Source organism: Sus scrofa, chromosome 2 (assembly GCF_000003025.6).
Source record: "Sus scrofa isolate TJ Tabasco breed Duroc chromosome 2, Sscrofa11.1, whole genome shotgun sequence".
In the NCBI taxonomy this organism is placed as follows: domain Eukaryota; kingdom Metazoa; phylum Chordata; class Mammalia; order Artiodactyla; family Suidae; genus Sus; species Sus scrofa.
In genome coordinates this window covers 67,354,955-67,377,809 of record NC_010444.4, presented here as the reverse complement: position 1 = coordinate 67,377,809, position 22,855 = coordinate 67,354,955, and the positions used below count along the sequence as shown (strand labels likewise).

General features: G+C 39.9%; 1 protein-coding gene across 1 annotated transcript; it reads right to left on the bottom strand.

Moving 5' to 3' along the window:
* On the bottom strand, positions 4,285-5,222 carry LOC100516898 (olfactory receptor 7D2). The gene is given in 2 exon segments (XM_005652845.3): positions 4,285-4,514; positions 4,517-5,222. Coding segments are annotated over 2 exon segments (936 nt in total).

Genomic DNA, 22,855 nt, shown 5'->3' with positions numbered 1-22,855 from the left:
TTGCCACAGCTGAAGCATAGGTGGCATCTGTGGCTCAGATTCAATCCCTGGCTGCATCTATGCTGCAGGTGTGGCCTTAAAAATTAAATTATAATGCCTTTATAAGTCAATGAGGTTAAAAACTGCTATAGTGTTAAGGTAAATTGGTTTTCACATAGTTTAAAAAATAGATCTCTACCTCTCACGGAACAAAAAAAAAATCATAGGTGAAAAGTGTCCAAGACGGCAAAGTGGGAAGCCCTGAGCTTGCTTTCTACCACTGGGTCCCTAGGTCCCTGAATCAGAGAGCCATGGAAGGGCAGGGCTAGAACTGCTTGGGGCCTTAAAACTATGGGGTCCTTATCTTATCAATAGGTAATGGCTGTCCATGGAATTTTTCAGGGTATGCAAGTAGGCAGCTCTATATGGCTTCAAATATGATTGTTTGGGCTATTTTTAAAAACTAGAAGCTATAAACATCCTAGGGGCCAATACACAGAGACCATCTTTGGCTCATTCATATAATGAGAGCAAAACATTTCTGAGAGAAGCGAAATCAAACATTCTCTATCTTTATTTCCTGTATTTTCAGCTATGTGACAACCCTTTTTTTTTTTTTTAAGGGGCAGCCTATTTACTTATTTATTTATTTATTTGTCTTTTTAGGGCCACACCTGCAGCATATGGAAGTTCCCAGGCTAGGGGTCCAATTGGAGCTGTAGCTGGCGGCCTATGCCCCAGCAATGCAGGATCCAAGCAGCATCTGCCACCTACACTACAGCTCATGGCAATGCCGGATCCTTAACCCACTGAGCAAGGCCAGGGATCAAACCCACAACCTCATGGTACTAGTCGGGTTCATTAACCACTAAGCCACGATTGGGAACTCCACAATGTTTTCTTGAATTTAACTTTTCCTTTAAACAAAGTAATCTGGTAATAACCTGATCAGTCTTTGTCACTAAATACATCCCATTCATTGGCTGATAGGTACAGCCCTGACGCTTTTGGCTGTTTGAGTGAACTATTCAAGTTTGACATGGACCAACATGTTGAGATGTTGAGATCTACAACAAATAGATAGGATAGAAAATCTAGTAATATTCTGGGTAAATGGAGGAGCAATGGTCTGTCCTGGAAATGCCTTTCTCACCTCATCCTGATTAAGGGCAAACATGGCATATCACAGACAGCACATATCACATTGGAAGGAAATTGAGTATGGCACAAATAGAATGAGACTTTTATATTTTAAAAATCCTGTTCAAATTACCATTTTAGGAACTAAACCAATTTTTTTTAAGGGCCACACCAGAGGCATATCAAAGTTCCTGGGCCAGAAATTGAATCTGAGCTACAGCTGTAGCAACACCAGATCCTTTAATCCACTGCACCAGGATAGGGATCAAACCCACACCTCCAGAGCAACCCCAGCTTCTACAGTCTGATTCTTAACCCACTGTGCCACAGCAGGAACGCTTAAAGCAATATTCTTAAGGGGGTCTAGTTAAACATGTGATATCAGTGAGACCTCCTAAATTTCTACAAGTGGACAAAGTGAGTCTTAAGTTATACAGGACTCCATGTCTACTGTAGAAAGGATTACTACCTTAAAGGAGCGTACCACTCATTGAAGAGTGTTTGGGTACAATACATTAATTCTCTTTTAAGAATGTGGGCGGGGAGTTCCCGACGTGGCTCAGTGGTTGATGAATCCAACAAGGAACCATGAGGTTGCAGGGTCAATACCTGGTCTTGCTTAGTGGGTTGAGGATCCAGCATTGCCGTGAGCTGTGGTGCAGGTTGCAGACGTGGCTCAGATCCTGCCTTGCTGTGGCTCTGGCGTAGGCCAGTGGCTACAGCTCCAATTCAACCCCTAGCCTGGGAACCTCCATATGCTGCAGGAGTGGCCAAAGAAATGGCAAAAAGACAAAAAAAAAAAAAAAAAAAAAAAATGTGGGCCATGTAGGGGTTCCTACTGTGGTGCAATAGGATCTGCAGCATCTTGAGAGTGCTGGGATGCAGGTTCAATCCCTGGCCTGAAACAGTGAGTTAAGGGTGCAGAGTGGCTGCACCTGGGGCTTAGGTCACAACTGTGACTAAGATCTGATCCCTGTCCCAGGAAGTCCATATGCCCTGGGGCAGCCAAAAGAAAAAATAAAAACAGAAAAAAAAAAAGAATGGGGCTCATGTAGAGATTAACACATGTGTGTATATGTGCATATACACATGCATGTGTGTTTAAGTATTAACATGACATTGAATTTGAGTTCCCAAGAAAAATAATCATAAATATTTCAGAAGTACTATTGCCACAGTAGTAAAAATCATCATAGCAGATAAACTCTCGAATCTGATTTCCCACCTTGGGTTCTAACAGTTACATTAGTTAGTTCAGAGAGTCTATGTTGTAACAGAACTGAAATGTTACTGATTTAATTAAACTAAACCTTAATTCTCTTTTGTGAAAAGTATCTAATAACTCTGGCAACTATGCAGTGAAATTTTCCATGTATTCTACTTCCACGTAGACTTTTTTGGGGTTTTTTTTGGTTTTGGTTTTGGTTTTTTTTTTTTTTTGGTCTTTCTAGGGCTACTCCTGTGCCGTTTGGAGGTTCCCAGGCTAGAGATCCAATCAGAGCTATAGCCTCCAGCCTACACCACAGCCGCAGCAACTCAGGATCTGAGCTGAGTCTTCAACCTACACCACAGCTCACACCCAAGCCAGATCCTTAACCCACTGAGTGAGGCCGGGGATCGAACCCACAACCTCATTGTTCCTAGTTGGATTCATTAACCACTGAGCTGTGATGAGAACTCCTCTGCACTGTTTTGATCTTGGGATATCTTCATTCCACAATAACCATATCAAGGGAAGAGTGATTATGAAGAATAAGCTACTATTTATTTCTTCTTCTTCTTCTTTTTAGGGCCACACCTGTGGCATGTGGAATTTCCCAGGCTAGAGATCTAATCAGAGCTGCAGCTGCCACCTACACTACAGCCACAGCAATGCAGGATCCAAGTCGCATATTCGACTTACACTGCAGCTTGTGGCAAAGCCAGATCCTTAACTGAGCTAGGCCAGGGATCAGACCTACATCCTCGTGGATACTAGTTGGGTTCTTAACCTGCTGAGCTACAATGGGAGCTCCAAGAATAAGGTACCATTTCTTAAATAGGTTCACTGAGAAAGGACACATCACTTCCATTTGCATTTTATTAGACAGATCAAACATATTGATACCTTTAACTTCAAGGGAAAAAGGAAATCCAATCCTCTTGGGTATGCAATAGGAAATGATAACCTGAAATATTGTCAATCAGCTGTAAAACCCATCATAGAAATATATGCAATGTCAAAATCATGTGAAAAACTGTGCAGCTTAGTAGGTAAGAGTATGGGATCAGGGTCAGAGTTCTGGGTTTGAATTTGGTTCTGCCACTTGTCCCTCCATAATTCTGGGGCAGTGTTTTTTGTGTGTGGGGGTTTTTGTGTGTGTGTGTTGTTATTGTTGTTGTTACCTCTTAAAGTCTCAACTGTCTCACCTTGAAAATGGGGACTGGAGTTCCTGCTATGGTGCAACAGGATCAGTATTATCTTGGGAGCACTGGGACGCAGGTTCAATCCCCAGCCTGGCACAGTGGGTTAAGGGTCTGGCATTTCCCTAGCTGCAGCTTAGGTTGCAACTACAGTTTGGATCTTATCCCTGGCCCAGGAACTCCATGTGCCACATGGTGGCCAAAAAAAACAAAAGAAATTAAAATGGGGAGAGTACTCATTCCTATTGGGAAAATTACATGAAATAACAGTAGTTAGCGTAGGCTTACCATGTAATAAGCACTCAAACAACAACTATGTTTTTATATGTATTTTAATCATACTTTATCCAGCTTTTTAAAAAACACTGTTAATGATACACACACAAAAACAACAGAAGTCTACAATCAGACTCATAGAAAATATTAAAGTGAACAATCAAGAGTTTAAGGATGCTATGCCAATATTTGAGATAACAAAGTTAATTTCAAACTGATGTTTGGAACTCCCCAATGTGGAATTAAAAAAAAAAAAAGACCAAGTATATAACTTTTGGACATCAGATGGGGCAGGAAGTTCATCACAGAAATTACTAGGAGATTCTTTAAATACATGCTAAAAACTAGAAGAGGGCAAAATCGTAGATCTTTCAGGATTGGGTGGAAGAACAAGATGGTTTGAGAGATGCAGGAGTAAGAAATTCAGAATGAAATTTTTGCCAATGGTACCCACAAAACCTCTTAGTCCTGATGTCAATGGATCTATCACAGACAAGAGTCTACTCTGCCAAGGAGCCTCCCCAGGGCCCTCTTCACATCCTTGTTCCTCAGGCTGTAGATGAAGGGGTTTAACATAGGGGTGACCACAGTGTACATCACTGAGGCCACTGAAACTTTCTTGGGGGAGTGAGTCACTGCAGAAGTGAAGTAGACCCCTACACCTGTCCCATAAAATAAAGAAACGACTGAGAGATGAGACCCACAGGTGGAAAATGCTTCTGCCTTCCGCCAGATGAGGACATCTTCCTTATGGATGAAGCAATTTGTGAGTAGGAGAAAAGGATCCCAATGAGGGGGAAGACACCTAGCACACCAGTCATAAAATATATCAATGTGCTGTTCAGGAAGGTATCAGAGCAGGACAACCTGAGAATCTGTGTCAGTTCACAGAAGAAATGTGGAACTTCAAGATCTCTGCAGAAGGTCAGATGCATCATCAGCAAGATATGAAGGAGGGATGTCATGACCGCAATGAACCAAGTGATAAAAACCAGCAAGCCACAGAGGCGTGGATTCATGATGACCATGTAGTGCAGGGGGTGACAGATGGCCACAAAGCGGTCATAAGCCATCACAGTCAGGAGAAGAGTGTCCAGGATAGGAAAAAACATGGAAAAATAGACTTGAGTGAGGCAGTCCATGTAGGAGATGGATTTGTTCTCTGTATGGATGCTCATCAGCATCTTGGGGACTATGGCAGTGCTGAAAGAGATGTCAACCAAGGACAAGTTTGAGAGGAAGAAGTACATGGGGGTGTGGAGGTGGGAGTAAGAGGTAATAGCCAGGATGATGAGCAGGTTCCCAAGTACAGTCACCAGGTACATGGACAGAAAGAGCCCAAATATAAGGGGTTGCAATTCTGGGTCCTCAGAGATCCCTAGGAGGATGAACTCTAAAATTCCTGTTTGGTTTCCTGCTTCCATGTAGCTGATATAACTATGAAAGAAGAGACACGAATAGGAATTAGCAGCAAGCTGACATCCCCTACATACTAGAAACATTGACCATGCCTTCCACTCAAGTTATTTATGAAGTCATTCATTTTGTCTAGGAGTTGGATCTCCATTCACTCAAAAATAGATCCTAAAAAATAAAATGTTTTCTCCCAACCTCTCACCCTAAGTATACATTTTATGTCAATAAAACCAAAATGGAATCTTATATAATGGAGACTGGAATTCCCAACCACCCATCTTAAGTACCAATTTTATAACAACCCTTCAGATGGTTATGGAGCTTCCCAATGGGAAAAATTAACTTAATGCTTCTGTAGGATTGAAATCTTGTACATTTGGGATCTTGTCAAAAGTGCAAGACTTCAATCTAAAGACTGGGGAGATTCAGACAAACCCAAATTAAAGGACATTCTACACAATGTCTGACCTGCCCCTTTCAAAAATGTCAATGTTATCATATAGATTGCCAAAAAGCACATGAAAAATGCTCCACATCACTAATTATTAGAGAAATGCAAATCAAAACTGTGATGAGATATCACCTCACACCAGTCAGAATGGCCATCATCAAAAAGTCCAATCAATAAATGCTAGAGAAGGTACAGGGAAAAGGGAATCCTCACAGTGGAAAAGTAAATTGGTAAAACAACAGTGGAAAACAGAGGTTCCTCAAAAAAGTAAAAATAGAAATAGAACTACCCTATGGTCCAGCAATCCCACTTCTGGGCATATGCCTGGGGAAACCATAATTCAAAAACATACATGCACCCCAATGTTCATTGTAGCACTATTTACAATAGTCAAGATATGGAAACAACCTAAATGTCCATCAACAGAGGAATGGATAAAGAAGATGTGGGACATACAATGGAATACCACTCAGCCATTAAAAAAGGACAAAATAACACCATTTGAGCCATAAAAAAGAATGAAATCATGCTATTTGCAGCAACATGGATGGACATAGAGATTATCATACTAAGTGAAATAAGTCAGACAGGGAAAAACAAATATCATACAACATCACTTTTGTGTGGAATTTTTTAAATGATACAAATGAACTTAACAAAACAGAGACACACAGACTTTGAAAACAAACAGACTTTGAAAAGGAAGGGGGAGAAAGATGGTTTAGAATTAGCAAACGCACACTTTTTGTCTTTTTAGGGCAGCACTTGAAGCATACGGAATTTCTCAGGCTAGGGGTTGAAGCAGAGTTGCAGCTGCCAGCCTACACCATAGCCACAGCAATGCCAGATCTGAGCCACATCTGTCACCTACACCACAGATCATGGCATTGCCAGATCCTAAACCCACTGAGCGAGGCCAGAGATTGAACCTGCATCCTCACAAGTACTAGTTGGGTTCATTACCATTGAGCCACAATGGGAAATCTGCAAATGTATACCTTTGTATATGGAACAGATGATCAACAGGAACCTGCTGTATAGCACGGGAAATCTACTCAATGTTCTGTGAAAACCTATATGGGAATGGATGAGTATATGCATGGCTGAATCACTTTTCTGTATAGCAGAAATTAAAACAGCATTGTAGGAGTTCCCTTCTTGGCTCAGCAGTTAATGAACACAACTAGGACCCATAAGGATGCAGGTTCGATCCCTGGCCTCATTCAGTGGGTTGAGGATCAGGCATTGCCATGAGCTGTGGTGTAGGTCTTAGATGCAGCTCAGATCCTGTGTTGCTGTGGCTGTGGTGTAGGCTGGCAGCTGTAGCTCTGATTTGACCCCCAGCCTGGGAACCTCCATATGCTGCTGGTATGGCCCTAAAATAGAAAAAAAAAAAAAAAACAGCATTGTAATTCACTATATTTCAATACAATTAATCTTAACAATAAAAATTTTTAAATTTCAGTGTCATCAAATTCAAAGAAAGTCTAGGAATTGGTCTGGCTTAAAGGATGCTAAAGAGACATTATCAGCAAAATGTAATGCATTGGAGTTCCTCATGGCTTAGCAGTTAATGAACCCAACTTGCATCTATGACGGCATGGGTCTGATCCCTGGCCTTGCTCAATGGGTTAAGGATCTGGCATTGCCATGATCTGTGGTGTAGGTCCCAGATGCAGCTCAGATCCCACATTGCCGTGGCTCTGGCATAGGCCAGTGGCTACAGCTCCAACTGAACCCCTAGCCTGGGAACCCCTATATATGCCAGGTGCGGCCCTAAAAAAAGACAAAAAGACAGAAAAAATGTAAAGCACGACCTCAGGTGTTCTTTTGCTATAGATGAAATTATACGGTAATTGTTGAAATGCATGAGTTCTGTAAATTTGAAAACAATATATCAATATTAATTTCATGATTTAATAGTTGGAATATGTGCCCTTGTTTTTAGAGAATATTGAAGATTTAGAGGTAAAGAAAGCCTATGTGTGCAGAGCAACTTACTCTCAAATGGTTCCAAAGAATCTAAACACATACACATACATACACATACAGAAAGAAAAAAGGAGAGAGAAAAGTAGATAAAGAAAAAAGCAAAGATAGTAAAATGGTAAAATTTGGGAAATTTTGTAAAGGATGTTCAGAGAAACTATTTATATTGTTCTTTCAACTTTTCTATAAATCTGAAATGAAGTCAAAATTAAAAGTTAAAAAGAGAGTTCCTGTTGTGGCTCGACAGGTTACAAACCCAACTAGTATTCATGAGGATTTGGGTTTGATCCTTGGCCTCCCTCAGTGGGTTAATGTGCTGGTGTTGCCATGAGTTGTGTGTGGGGTTGCAGATGTGACTAGGATGCTGCATTGCTGTGGCTGTGGTTGTGGCATAGGCTAGCAACTGCAGCTCCATTTTGACCCTTAGCTGGGGAACTTCCATATGCCACAGGCGCAACCATAAAAAGCAAAAAAAAAAAAAAAAAAAAAGAAAAGTTAAATAGAATACATGCACTCTTATGTTCATTGTAGCCCTATTCACAACAGCCGAGGCATGGAAAAAACCTAAATGCCCATCAACAGATGAATGAACTAAGATGTGGTCCATATAGGCAATGGAATACTACTTAGCCATAAAAAGTACAAAAAAACACCATTTGCAGTGACATGGATGCAAATAGAGATCCTCATACTAAGTGAAGTCAGTCAGAAAGAGAAAGAAAAATACCATATGATATCGCTTATATGTGGAATATAAAATATGGCACAAATGAATCTATCTACAAAACAGAAACAGACTCACAGACATAGAGAATAGAAAATAGTTTTGGATGCCATAGGGAGAGGGGGAGGGAGTGGGATGGACTGGGAGTTTGGGGTTGGTAGATACAAACTATTACATTTAGAATGGATAAGCAATGAGGTCCTACTGTACAGCACAGGGAACTATATTCAATCTCTTGGAATAGAACATGATAGAAGATAGTATGAGAAGTGTTCCCATTTTGGTGCCATGGAAACAAATCTGACAACTATCCGTGAGGATTTGAGTTCAACCCCTGGCCTCACTCAGTAGGTCAGAGATCTGGCATTGCTATGAGCTGTAGTATATGTTGCAGTTTCCCGAGATGCTGTGGCTGTGGGGTAGGCCAGCAACTGTAGCTCCAATTTGACCCCTAGCCTGGGAATTTCCATATGCCACAAGTGCAGCCCTAAAAAGCCAAAAAAAAAAAAAAAAAAGAAGACAGTATGAGAAAAAGAATGTGTGTGTGTATATATATATATATATATATATGTATATATATACACACATACATACATGACACAGAAATTGACACAATACTGTAAATCAACTATAATAAAAATTAAATAATATTTTAAAAATATATACACGTATGTGTGTATAAGAAATTAACATGTCAACCAACTAAACTTCAATAAAATTTAAAAATTAAGCGTATGGCAAAAGGACAAAAAAGTCAGAAGTTAAAAAGTAGCACTTTCAGGAGTTCCCGTCGTGGCTTAGTGGTTAACGAATCCGACCAGACACTATGAAGTTACGGGTTGATGCCTGGCCTTGCTCAGTGGGCTAAGGATCCGGCGTTGCCATGAGCTGTGGTGTAGGTTGCAGATGCGGCTGTGGCTCTGGCGTAGGTTGGTGGCCACAGCTCCGATTCAACCCCTAGCTTGGAAACCTCCATATGCCAAGGGAATGGCCCAAGAAAAGGCAAAAAGACAAAAAAAAAATTTTTTAATTTTAAAAACAGCACTTTCACACGGTGCCTAATAGTAGAGGGTAGAAAAAAAGAAAGAAAACCCATCCATGTGATGTCGTTAGAAAAGAGTCAGACTTCAAAGAACACAGCAACCAAGATGACCACTTGGATTTGGAGCCCATATTTCATACTCACCTAGAAGCTTCAGCCGGAGGAATTTACTCTAAAGTGGTCCTGGATGAATAGTACTTGAGGGCCCAGGAAGAAGCAAGCACATCTTCTCTGGAAGATGCTTTCATCTGATTTTTGCCTCAATGTCCATAAGGGAGATTGTTCGGCAATTGTTTTGGGTTTTTTTAACACCCTTTCCATGCTTGCCTGTCCATCATATTTCTCTCAACCTCCCAGTCTATTAAACACCACATGAGAATTTCACTCTCAAAACTCCAATATGTTTGCCTTCTTCAGAGTCCTAAAAATGCTAGGATTCTTTTCTCAGGCATGCCTGTGCAAGTACTGCCTCCCTGCAGTCATCTTCCTCTGTGCTTGAGATCCCCTGATAACTCCTGTCCTTATGTCTCAATAGAAACATCACTTCCTTAGAAAAGCCTTCCCTGAACCCTCCCTGCACACCAAGTGCTGTCTCCCTGAGGTAGGAAGTAGCTGGGCCCCTGGGCTGAGAACAGCTGGAACTTACTCGGCTGAGTAAATGAGCCTTGTTTCTCTTTGATACCTCAAGGAGAAAGTTAATGGCAAGAGCTGAGCTCTGCTGGAATAAAAGATAAGATGACCACCTCAATCAATCCAGAGGTCAAGAAGACCTCAACAATTACACATGCGCAGAAAGACTCCTAGAGGTCAAAAAGGGTGGGGGAGGGCGCAAGGTCATAATAAGTCCCTATACTGTCTCATAACACTTTGCTCTGGAATCCACCTTGGCCAAAACATGTGCACACATATCAGTGAGGGCGCTGGGTCCAGTCCACTGTGAGAAATAAAACAAGATAACTGACCAAAGGAAAACAAAGACCCAGAAGAATTGTCCTGTATAAGTGATTTAAATCACCTCTCTGGAGTGAATTCAGGGGGACACCCATACACTCACTCCCTTGGGTGTGTGTTACTGCTTTGTTTCTGCCTTAGATAAATAAGCCACTTTTCTGTGTGTTCTCCCACATATTGTACTGTATCTCTAACAATAAACTTTGTACCTGTTTTTAGAGTCTTTGCCTCCATGAAACATTCTTGCTTTCAACATGGGGCAAGAATCAGGGAAATTCTTCTTTTAGCCTCTAGCTGGTCTAGTGACTAGAGTTCCTGATCTTCACCCATGCTGCCCAGGTTCAATTCCTGAACAGGGAACAAAGGTCTTTTCCAAGCCATCATTCACTGCTGTCTCTTGGAGATCATCCCTAATCCATGCCTTTATAGCCCCCTATATTTTTCTTCATTGCACAAATCATTTTTATATGTTTGCATTTACTTATAGAATTAAATGATCTATCCCCCAACCACTAAATCATAACCACACGAGTGCAGATCACACATGATAAAATTTACTTATCTTCATATCCCCAGTGCTTTGTTCTCAAAGAACATAGAAATTTGAAAGAAGGTTGAAACCAATAATAATTATATATAACAGAAACAAGAAAATCTACAAGTTAATTTCACATTGACTATAGATAAACCAACCTGGAAAAAGAGTAGGATGAAGTCACCTGTTTGATAAAATAACCATTGATTAATGTCCGTCTGAAGAGCACAAAAAAAATATTTAATTTTAGAAGGTGACTAGGATGGACTATGCATTTGGAGTTAGTAGATGCAAACTGCTACTTTTAGAATGGATAAATGGGACTTCCCGTTGTGGCTCAGTGGTTAACAAACCTGACTGACATCCATGAGGACACGAGTTTGATCCCTCACTCAGGGGGTTAAGGATCTGGCATTGCCCTGAGCTGTGGTGTATGTTGCAGATGCGGCTCAGATCTGTCATTGCTGTGGCTCTAGCGTAGGTCAGCAGCTACAGCTCTGATTCAACCCCCAGCCTGGGAACCTCCATATGCATATGCCACAGGTGTGGCCCTAAAGAAACAAAAAGACACAAAAAATTTAAAAAAATAAAAAGAATGGATACACAATGAGGTCCTGCTCTATAGCACAGGAAATTACATGCAGTCTCTTGGGATAGACAATGATAGAAAATAATATAAGAAAAGGAATGTATATATATGTACTATGCTGTACAGCAGAAATTCACACATTGTAAATCAATTATACTTTAATTTAAAAACACATATGCCATAAATTTTTAAAAGAGAGATAACAAAGTATTTACATCAATAGATCAATGCAGAAAATAATGGTAGTTTCACCATAAACAAAAATGCATTTAATAGAATGTTAACAGTCATTAATGGGAAGGGAATAGAATAAAATTTCAGTCACATTACACAGAAGGATACTGCCAAAATGTGGTACAGAACAGCTATGTTAAAAACCAAGATTTATCGTTAAACCTTAAACAAAACAAAACAAAAGGCAGAAAGGGGAAATTATGCCTTCTGTGATAACTATTTAACATTGTTTATAATAATTCAAAAAAAAAACACCATAAGACCAGAAAAGTAAATGAGATATGATATTGGGAGATCAAAACCAAAAATGGTCACTTACCAGCTACATATGATGGCTGCTTGGAACATGAAAGAAGGTCAATTTAAATGTAATTGGGATTAATCAGTGTCATTAGCTTTCTTAGGTATATGCAAGCAATTTTTAGGAAAGATAAGAGGGAAAAAGTACATCCACAATTGCAATGATTACACAGACATCTCTGGCACAGAGGAGGTATTTACTATATGTGTTGAATCAAAGAGTGTGTACAACCTAATAGAAACCAAGGGGGTGGAGTGGAGAAGCAGGTACTTGGCTGAAGCAGATGTTGTCCCATTCACACCTGCATCAAAATCCCCTGAAGGGCTTGTTAAACCAGATTGCTAGGTCCCATCCCATGAGTTCCTGGCAGCATTAGTGGGCGGAGCCTGAGAATCTGCATTTCTAACAGGCTGTCAGAGATACTACTGCTGCTCCAGAAACTTCATTTGAGAACTATTACACCAGGAGAGAACAAGGGAGTGTTAACAGGTGGATAGGAAACACTTAAGATTGAGAGAGTGCCAATTCCTACTGATACAGAGAAAGTCACCAGATTCCAGAATGAGAAGCTGAAGATGACAGAAAACAGCTCTAATGGAATCTAAAAAGATATAAATAGCCAGGGAAATAAATTTCAGAAATTTAACAAAATTACCATGGATCATTATCAATTGTGTTACCTCTGTCCGGGAACCACCACCTTTTCAATCCTCTTTTTTATGTGTAGTACTCTCTAGGACAGTGTGACTCGCTCAGCTGGCATTGCTTCAAGAAATATTTGTGTAACCTCTCTCCTCTCTGACTCTTGGATGCTGAAGACAGATTTTCCCAGGGAATGACCAAGAGATGGAACCTGTCACAAAGCCATACCTGTGGGTGGCACCAGTATGGACTCCTCCTGGTCAAGCATCACTAAACTATAGATGAGGATTCTGGGGAAGAATTTACAGTTTTTCAAGCCTCAGAGGGATGGCTTCTCATTGCTCCTCATTAAATAAATTGTTCCTCTGATGCTCTGCTCTTCAAATCATTAAGCTCCCTTCGGATAGAAAGCAAATGGAAGAACGGAGCTGTATGTGCTAATTCTGTTTCCAGGAAGGGAGTTTGGGAGCCAGCTGGATCTCTCCCACCACAGCCCTCTTCCTTCTTGGAAGAGCTTTCGTCACCAATGATCTGGCTTTGAAGTAAAAAGGTTCCCCCTCAGGAATGTGTCTCTGATGCAAAGACCAATCTCCCACAGTGCTTAGGGTCTCAAAGTAACACAGAAGAAAACAGAACCACATCTGTCTCAGTGAATCCTTTGTGACTGGATAGGCTACAGTGTTGAACTTGATGTGTAGATAGGGTCATGTTTCAAGAGAGGGGAGTCAATCCTGTTAAACAACATTTACAAAGTCAAGTAATACAGTCTGAACACTGGCCCTTGGGTTTAGTGACATGGAAAACACTTTAGAAAGAACAATTTTGGTAGAGTGATGGAGGCACTCTATTTGTAGTGGGCTTTGGAGTGACATGACAGTGAGGAAACTGACCTCATGAGTAAAGAACTTTCTGTCAAGAACGTTGGTTGTGAAGAGAAAGAGAGAGAGAGGGTAGTACCTTTGAGCCAGGAGAGAGACGGGTTCCAGGATAGGCATTTACAACTAGCCTCTTATTTATACCTCTTGAGGCAGAAGATAGGTGGGATCCAGGATCAACAATTACAACCAACCATCTATCTATACTTCAGGATAGAAATAACAATAGGTACAAGGCACATAACTGGAATTTGTCTTCTGTGGGCTCATTAAATAATAGTAATGGCTAGAGCAGAGAGGGACTAACCCCTGCTTGGGCAAAAGATGAAGAAGTCACATACTTCCTAATTTCTCAGTCAAGGAGACCCTAACTCCACATGTCCAGAAAGACCCTTCTGGTTCAGAAAGAGAGGGGGTTCTGGGCCATAATAAGTCCTGATACCATCCCAAAACCCTTTGCTCTGGAATCCATCTTGGTCAAAAGATGCACACGAATATCAGGGAGGGTCCCAGGTCTGGTCAGGTGTGAGAAATAAAACAAGATAATTGGACAAAGGAAAAGCAAGTCTTGGAAGAACTGTCCTACATAAGTGATTTAATTATGGCTCATCCTCATTCAGGGGGACACCTCACCTGTTCTCCTCCCTTAGGAGTGTTATTACTGCTTTGCTTCTGCCTTAGATAAATAGACTACTTCTCTATGTGCTCTCTCACATGTTGTACTATGTCTCAATAATAAACTGCACCTGCCTTTTTTTTTTTTTCTTTGTCTTTTTTGCCTTTTCTAGGGCCGCTCCCTCGGCATATGGAGGTTCCCAGGCTAGGGGTCGAATTTTGGAGCTGTAGCCGCCGGCCTATGCCACAGCCACAGCAACGCCAAATCCAAGCCGCAGTCTGTGACACACACCACAGCTCACGGCCACGCCGGATCCTTAACCCACTGAGAGGCCAGGGATCGAACCCTCAACCTCCTGGTTCCTAGTTGGACTCGTTAACCACTGCGTCACGACGAGAACTCCAAACTGCACCTGCTTTTACAGTCTTTGCCTCCATGAAATATTCTTGTTTTCAATGGGGCCAATAATAAGAGCAATTCTGCTTTTAGCCACTAGAACTCCTGCTTTTCACCCAGGCTGCCCAAGTTCAATTCCTAAGCAGAGAATGAAGAGCTTGCTCCATCCAAGTCATCATTCACTGCTGTCTCTCTGAAAGCACCATTAAGTTTTTTTTTTTTTCACTTTGGACATGAGAAAATATTTAAATTGTGAAGGAATTGCCCCAGTTGGTTGTAGGAAATTAAATTGGTACTGTATGATTTACCATAAAAATTGGAGTTCTGCAATATGTTTTTAAATGAATAAATCAGTTATTATATAAATTATTTATTCTTAACTCTAAGTAAAATATATCCTCTTTAATTAGTTGAGTAGATTAGAACAAGAGCAGTAAAATCAAAGAAAGATGTGTTAACACTGTACATCAACTATATTCCAATATAAAATTTTAAAAAATTTAAAAAGTCCCCTGGGGGAAAAAAAGGCAAGTTATTAACACAAGTTCAGTAGGTAAAAGTAATTCCTATCACCGAGTACAACATCATTAAGTGAGCGGTTTTCTACCATATATATGTCACTTAGCAATGTATATAAACTCAATGGTATAATCCAACAGCCTCTGGAACTGTAAATACAACACTTAAAATACTATGTAGGGATTTCTTTATTCCTTTTAGTAAATAGTCTAAGCAACACCTCCATTATGGCAATATTCAAAAAATCTATACCATGAATTCATATTTTTAGGCTATGAGTTGAACACATTTCCTATTAAATTTGAAAAATTATTGCAACAAAGTGCAACAAAACATCCATTGGATAGGATTTTTTATACTGCCACCTTCCATTATAGCACAAGGATCTATATTAAATATCCAGTGATAAGCCATAATGGAGAAGAATGAGAAAAAGAATATATACATATAAATGAGTCACTTTGCTGCATAGCAGAAATTAACACAACATTGTAAATCAACTAAACTTTAATAAAAAGTAAAAAAAATAATGAAATTAAATAAAAGAGAGTACTTGTGCTTTTTTTTCTGGTTTATAGGGCTACACTCACAGCATATGGGAGTTTCCAGGCTAGAAGTCAAATCAGAGCTACAGATGCCTGCACACCACAGCCACAATGAAAACTCCAAACCATGTGTGCAACCTATACCACAGTTTGCAGCAATGTCAGATCCTTGACCCACTGAGCAAGTCCAGGGATCAAGCCTGCTTCCTCATGAATACTAGTCAGATTTGTTTCTGTTGTGGCATAGCGGGAACTCCCTACTTGTGTATTTTCAGGGTACGAATCAATTGTTCTCTGATATTATAAGAAAGATTTTTATTATATAGGCAATTGTTCAGTGGCTTAACTGAAGATCTTTCACATCTAAAAAAAGGTCCTTTTCAGTTTTTTTCCTGATAATCTCTGAATGAAATTTCCATAACTGAAAAAAATTGATTTATCACTGAATGAAAGTGTTATTCATAATTTTATGGGCAAGAATCCAAGTCATTTTAGAGCTGACCAAAGTTACAAATGAAAATCTGTTTGTTTTTTTTATAGGGCCGCAGGTGTGGCATATGGAAGTTCCCAGGCTAAGGACTGGATTGGAGCTGCTGGCTTAAGCCATAGCAATGGTGGAGGCCAGGGATTGAAACTGAATCCTCATGGATACTAGTCAGGTTCATTTCACCTGAGCCACAACAGGAACTCCTGAAAACTTGCTTTTAAAATGATGCTTTTAAAACTCCTCCTGGTGGTTGTACACTCATGTTAATAGCAACATTATTCACAAGACCCAAAAGGTGCAAGTAACTTGACTATCCGTCAATATATAAATGGATAAAAAGAATCTGTTATGTACACACAGTGGGATCCTATTCAGTCTTTAAAAGTCAGGAATTTCAACATGGAGACTAAACAATATGCTACTAAAAAACCAATGGGTCAATGAGCAAGTCAAAAAGGAAATTTAAAAATACTTCAAGAAAAATGGTAATGAAAACACAACCATTCAAAATCTATGGGATGACGCAAAAGCAGTACTTAGAGGGAAGTTCATAGCAATACAGGCCTTCCTCAGAAAAAAAGAAAAATCTCAAATCAACAACTTAACCTACCACCTAAAAGAATTAGAAAAAGAAGAACAAACAAAACCCAAAGTCAGAAGAAAGAAGGAAATCCTAAAGATCAGAGAGGAACTCAATAAAATAGAGATTCAAAATTAAAAAAAAAGAAAAACTCCAATAAAATCAAGAGCTGGTTGTTTTAAAGCATAAAAAAAAGTTGACAAACCTCTGGCCAGACTCACCAAGAAGAGTACAGAAAAAACCCAAATAAACTAAATAAGAAATGAAAAAAGAAAAATCTAAATGGATACCACAGAAATAGAAAAAAAAAATAAGAGGACACTATGAAAAATTATGTGCCAACAAATTTGACAACCTAGGAGAAATGGACAATTTTCTAGAAACATACAGCCCAGCAAAAAAGAATCAGAAGAAATAGATAAATTGAACAGGCCAATCCTTAGAAATGAAAGTGAATATGTAATAAAAACACTCCCAACAAACAAAAGTCCAGGACCAGATGGCTTCACAGGTAAATTCTACTAAACATACAAAGAAGAATTTATATCCATCCTCCTTAAACTCTTCCAAAATGTTGAAGAAGAAGGAACACTCCCAAAGACATTCTATGATGCTACCATCACCCTAATACCAAAATCAGACAAAGATACCACCAAAAAAGAAAATTATGGGGAGTTCCCATCGTGGCTCAGTGGCTAACGAATCTGACTGGAAATCATGAGGTTGCAGGTTCGATCCCTGTCCTTGCTCAGTGGGTTGAGGATCTGGCGTTGCTGTGAGCTGTGGCTGTGAGCCGTGGCGTAGGTTGCAGATGAGGCTCAGGTCCCGTGTTTCTGTGGCTCTGGTGTAGGCCAGCGGCTACAGCTCCAATTCAACCCCTAGCCTGGGAACCTCCATATGCCAAGAAAAATGGCAAAAAAAAAAAAAGACCAAAAAAAAATTATGGGCCAATATCTTTGATGAATATAGACACAAAAATTCTCAACAGAATTTTTTATCCAAATGAATCCAACAAAATATAAAAAGGATCTTACACTACGACCAAGTGGGAATCATCCCAGGTTCACAAGAATGGTTCAACATATGTAAATAAATCAATGTCATATACCACATTAACAAAAGAAAAGTCAAAAACCACATGATCATCTCATCAGATGCAGAAAAAGCATTTGACAAAGTCCAACATCCATTCATGATAAAAACTTCTACCAAAGTGGGTATAGGGGGAACATAGCTTAATATAATCAAGCCACTTATAACAAACCCATAGCAAATATAACACTCAATGGAGAAAAGCTAAAAGCCTTCCAGCTAAAATCTGGAACAAGACAAGGATGCCCACTCTCACCAGTTTCTTCAACATAATATTGGAAGTCCTAGCCACAGCAATCTAACAAACAAACAAACAAAAAGTATCCAAATTGTAAAAGAGGTAAAATTGTCACTGTATGTAGATGACATGATACTATATATAGAAAACCCTAAGGACTGCACACAAAAACTATCCAGCAACATAGCAGGATACAAGACTAACATTCAGAAATCAGTTTCACTTCTGTATACCAACAATGAAATATTAGAAAAGGAATATAAAAATATAAAACCTTCTAAAATTGTACCCCCAAAAATTAAACACTTAGGAATAAACCTGACCTATGAGCTGAAAGACTTATATGCTGAGAACTATAAAACATTAATCAAGGAAATTAAAGAGGATTCAAAGCAATGGAAAAATATTCCATGCTCCTGGATTGGAAGAATTAATATTGTTAAAATGGCCATGCTACCCAAAGCAGTCTACAGATTCAATGCAATCCCTATCAAATTACCCATGGCATTTTTCACAGAACTAGAACAAACAATGCAAAAATTTATGTGGGACATAAAAGACTCAGAATTGCCAAAGCAATCCTGAGGAACAAAAGCCAACCAGGAGGCATAATTCTCCCATACTTCAAACAATATTATAAAGCTACGGTAATCAAGACAGTGTGGTACTGGCACTAAAACAGACAGACAGACCAGAAATAAACACAGACACCTAGAGTCAATTAATCTTCAACAAAGTAGCCAAGAATATAAAATGGGAAAGACAGTCTTTTCAGCAAGTGGTTCTGGGAAAACTGGACAGTGGCATGAAAATCAATGAAACCAGAACACACCTTCACACTATGCACAAAATAAACTCAAAGTGGCTTAAAGATGTAAACCTAAGACAAGACACCATCAAACTCCTACAAGGGAACATAGGCAAAACATTCTCTGACATCAACCTTACAAAAGTTTTCTTAGTTCCATCTCTGAAGGCAACAGAAATAAAAGCAAAAATAAACCAATGGGACCTAATCAAACTGAAAAGCTTTTGCACAGCAAAGGAAACCATATAAAGTACAAAAAGACAACTTACAGAATGAGAGAAAATAGTTCAAAATTACGCCACTGACAAGGGCTTAATCTCTAAAATATACAAACAACTTCTAAAACTCAACAGGAAAAAACAAAGAGCCCAATTGAAAAAATGAGCAAAAGACCTGAATAGCCATTTCGCCAAAGATGATACACAGATGGTCAAAACAAGCACATGAAAAAATGCTCCACATCACTGATTATTAGAGAAATGCAAATCAAAAGTACTATGAGGTACCAGCTCACAGCAGTCAGAATGGCCATCATTAATAAGTCCACAAATAACAAATGCTGGAGAGGGTGTGGAGAAAATGGAACCTTCCTATGCTGTTGGTGGGAATACAAATTAGTACAACCACTATAGAAAACAGTATGAAGGGTACCTCAGAAAACTAAATACTAAATACCATATGGCCCAGCAATCCCACTCTTGGGCATATATCTGGACAAAACTTTCCTTGAAAAAGATAACATGCACCCATACATTCATTGCAGCACTATTCACAATAGCCAAGACATGGGAACAACCTAAATGTCCATCAACAGATGAATGGATTAAGAAGATGTGGTATAGGAGTTCCGGTCGTGGTACAGTGGGAACGAATCCAACTAGGAACCATTAGGTTGTGGGTTCGATCCCTGGCCTTGCTCAGTGAGTTAAGGATCCAGTGAGTTAAGGATCCATAAGGAACCTCCATATGCTGCAAGTGTGTCCCTAAAAAGAAAAAAAAAAAAAAAAAGATGTGGTATATATACACAATGGAATACTACTCATCCATAAAAAAAGAACAAAATAATGCCATGTGCAGCAACATGGATGGAACTAGAGACTCTCATACTAAGTGAAGTAAGTCAAAAACAGAAAGACAAATACCATATGATATCACTTAAATCTGGAATCTAATATACGGCACAAATGAACCTTTCCACAGAAAACAAAGTCATGGACTTGGAGAACAAACTTTTGGTTGCCAAGGGGCAGTGGTAGGGAGTGGGATAGACTGGGTGTTTGGGGTTAGTAGATGGAAACTATTGCATTTGGAGTGGATAAGCAAGAGATCCAGCTGTATAGCATAGAGAACTATATCTAGTCACTTGTGATGGAATATGATGGAGGATAATGTGAGAAAAAGAATGTATAGATGCATGTGTGACTGGGTACTCTGTTGTACAGTAGAAATTGACAGAACACTGTAAATCAACTATAAAGAAAAAATTAAAATCTTTTTTTTTAAAAAAAGGTTTTTCCATACCCATAAAAAAAGGTTGAATTTTGACACTTGCTTCAACATGGATGAACTTTGAAGACATTATGTGAAGAATATATTTTTTTTGTCTTTTTGCCATTTCTTGGGCCACTCCCATGGCACATGGAGTTCCCAGGCTAGGGGTCAAACCGGAGCTGTAGCCACCGGCCTACACCAGAGCCACAGCAACAAGGGATCCGAGCCACGTCTGCAACCTACACCACAGCTCATGGCAACGCTGGATCCCTAACCCACTGAGCAAGGGCAGGGATCGAACCCGCAACCTATGGTTCCTAGTCTGATTCGTTAACCACTGTGCCATGATGGGAACTCCATGAAGAATATTTTTTAAGGAATGTGTATTTATATATATATATATATATATATATATATATATATATATGCGCATATATGTATATAAAACTGAATCATTTTGCTGTACAATGGAAATTGACACATTATAAATAAACTATACTTCAATTAAAAAAAAACACTTCAGGGGTTCCCATTGTGGTACACTGGAAACAAATCCAACTAGGAACCACAAGGTTGTGGGTTCGATCCCTGGCCTTGCTCAGTGGGTTAAGGATCCGGCGTGGCCGTGAGCTGTGGTGTAGGTCACAGATGTGTCTCGGATCTGGCCTTATTGTGGCTGTGGTGTTGGCCAGCAGCTGTAGCTCCGATTACACCCCTAGCCTGGGAACCTCCATATGCTGCAGGAGTGGCCCTGAAAAGACAAAAGCCAAAAAAAAAAAAAAAAAAAAAAACACAACATTCAAACTAAATGAAACCATTGTACTAACTAGATGATCTGCAAGACACACTACAATACAACCCACTATAAAAGTGAAATGGAATCACAAGAAAATAAAATTTTACTTTGTGTGTGTGTGCGCACGCACCTGTGTCTGCGTCTGTGTGTGTGGAAGCACTGGACAATTTTTTTGCTGTGGTAAGTAAAATACACATAACACAAAACCTAACCATCTCACCCTATTTTCCATATTGGCTTCTGAAACACAGTCCTGTGACTCAAACACATCAGATCAGTTTCTGCCTCAGGGACTTTGCAGGTGTACTTTCCTCTCCCATGAGTGCCAGGGATGTTTTTTCCCCTAGCCTTCTTCCTGCTTGGCCTTTTCTCTACATATCCATCTTAGCTCCAACTGAAAAGTCCCAAGGCTTGCTCCAGCACATAGTCCTATTTTATTTTAATTATACACGTCATTATCTATTTACCTGTTTATTTATCCTTTGTCTCCTGGCGTAACCTCACCCACAACTAGAAGGATAAGGGTGGGGTCCTCATCTGTCTTGTTTATCACTCTATTGAATGTGGAAGTTGCTTCAAAAAGGGTTTACAGGTTGAATGCTAAATGAATGATGGGGCATCAGCTAGGCTGACCGCAAAGCAGACTACAGGGCTCTGTGAAGGACCTGACACCCTGGTCATTCATTTACTCCTGACCTCAGATTCACTCTCTCAGACACATTAAGGTCAAGATATCTCATGCCTGTTTGGTCCTGGGCATGGTCAAGGTCATTGCCCTGTCACCCAGGGGACTCTTTGGAAAGCTTGCCCTTCTCTTCACACCTTTGATTATTTGTTCCAAAGTGTGGTCCATCAGTGTCCCCAGGGATCTTTGGCCAAAGATGTTTTTTTAATCTTGTTTTTTTTTTTTTTTTTTTTTTGTCTTTTTGTCTTTTTGCCATTTCTTGGGCTGCTCCCACCGCATATGGAGGTTCCCAGGCTAGGGGTCTAATTGGAGCTGTAGCCACCAGCCTACGCCAGAGCCACAGCAATGCCAGATCTGAGCCATGTCTGGGACACACACCACAGCTCACGGCAACACCGAATCGTTTAACCCACTGAGAAAGGCCAGGGATCGAACCCGAAACCTCATGGTTCCTAGTAGGATTGGTTAACCACTGCGCCACAACAGGAACTCCTGTTTTTTAAATTTAGACTTGTAAAGAAACTGGAGAAGGGAGTTTCCATTGTAGCTCAGTGGGTTAAGGACCCAATGTAGTCTCCGTCAGGATGCAGGTTCAATCCCTGGCCTCGCTCAGTGGGTTAAGGATCCAGCAGTACTGCAAAATGCTGCAAAGTTTGCAGATGTAGCTCAGATCTGGTGTTGCTGTGGTTATGACGTAGGCCTGCAGCTCTGAATCAACCCTTGGCTGGAAACTTCCATATTCCACAGGAGCAGCCATAAAAAGAGAAGAGAAAAAAAAAAGGAACTGGTGATGGACAATAGCCAGGACATGGAAACAATCCAAATGTCCATCGACAGATGATTGGATTCGGAAGATGTGGTATATATACACAATGGAATACTACTCAGCCATAAAAAAGAATGACATAATGCCATTTGCAGCAACATGGATGGAACTAGAGAATCTCATCCTGAGTGAAATGAGCCAGAAAGACAAAGACAAATACCATATGATATGACTTATAACTGGAATCTAATATCCAGCACAAATGAACATCTCCTCAGAAAAGAAAATC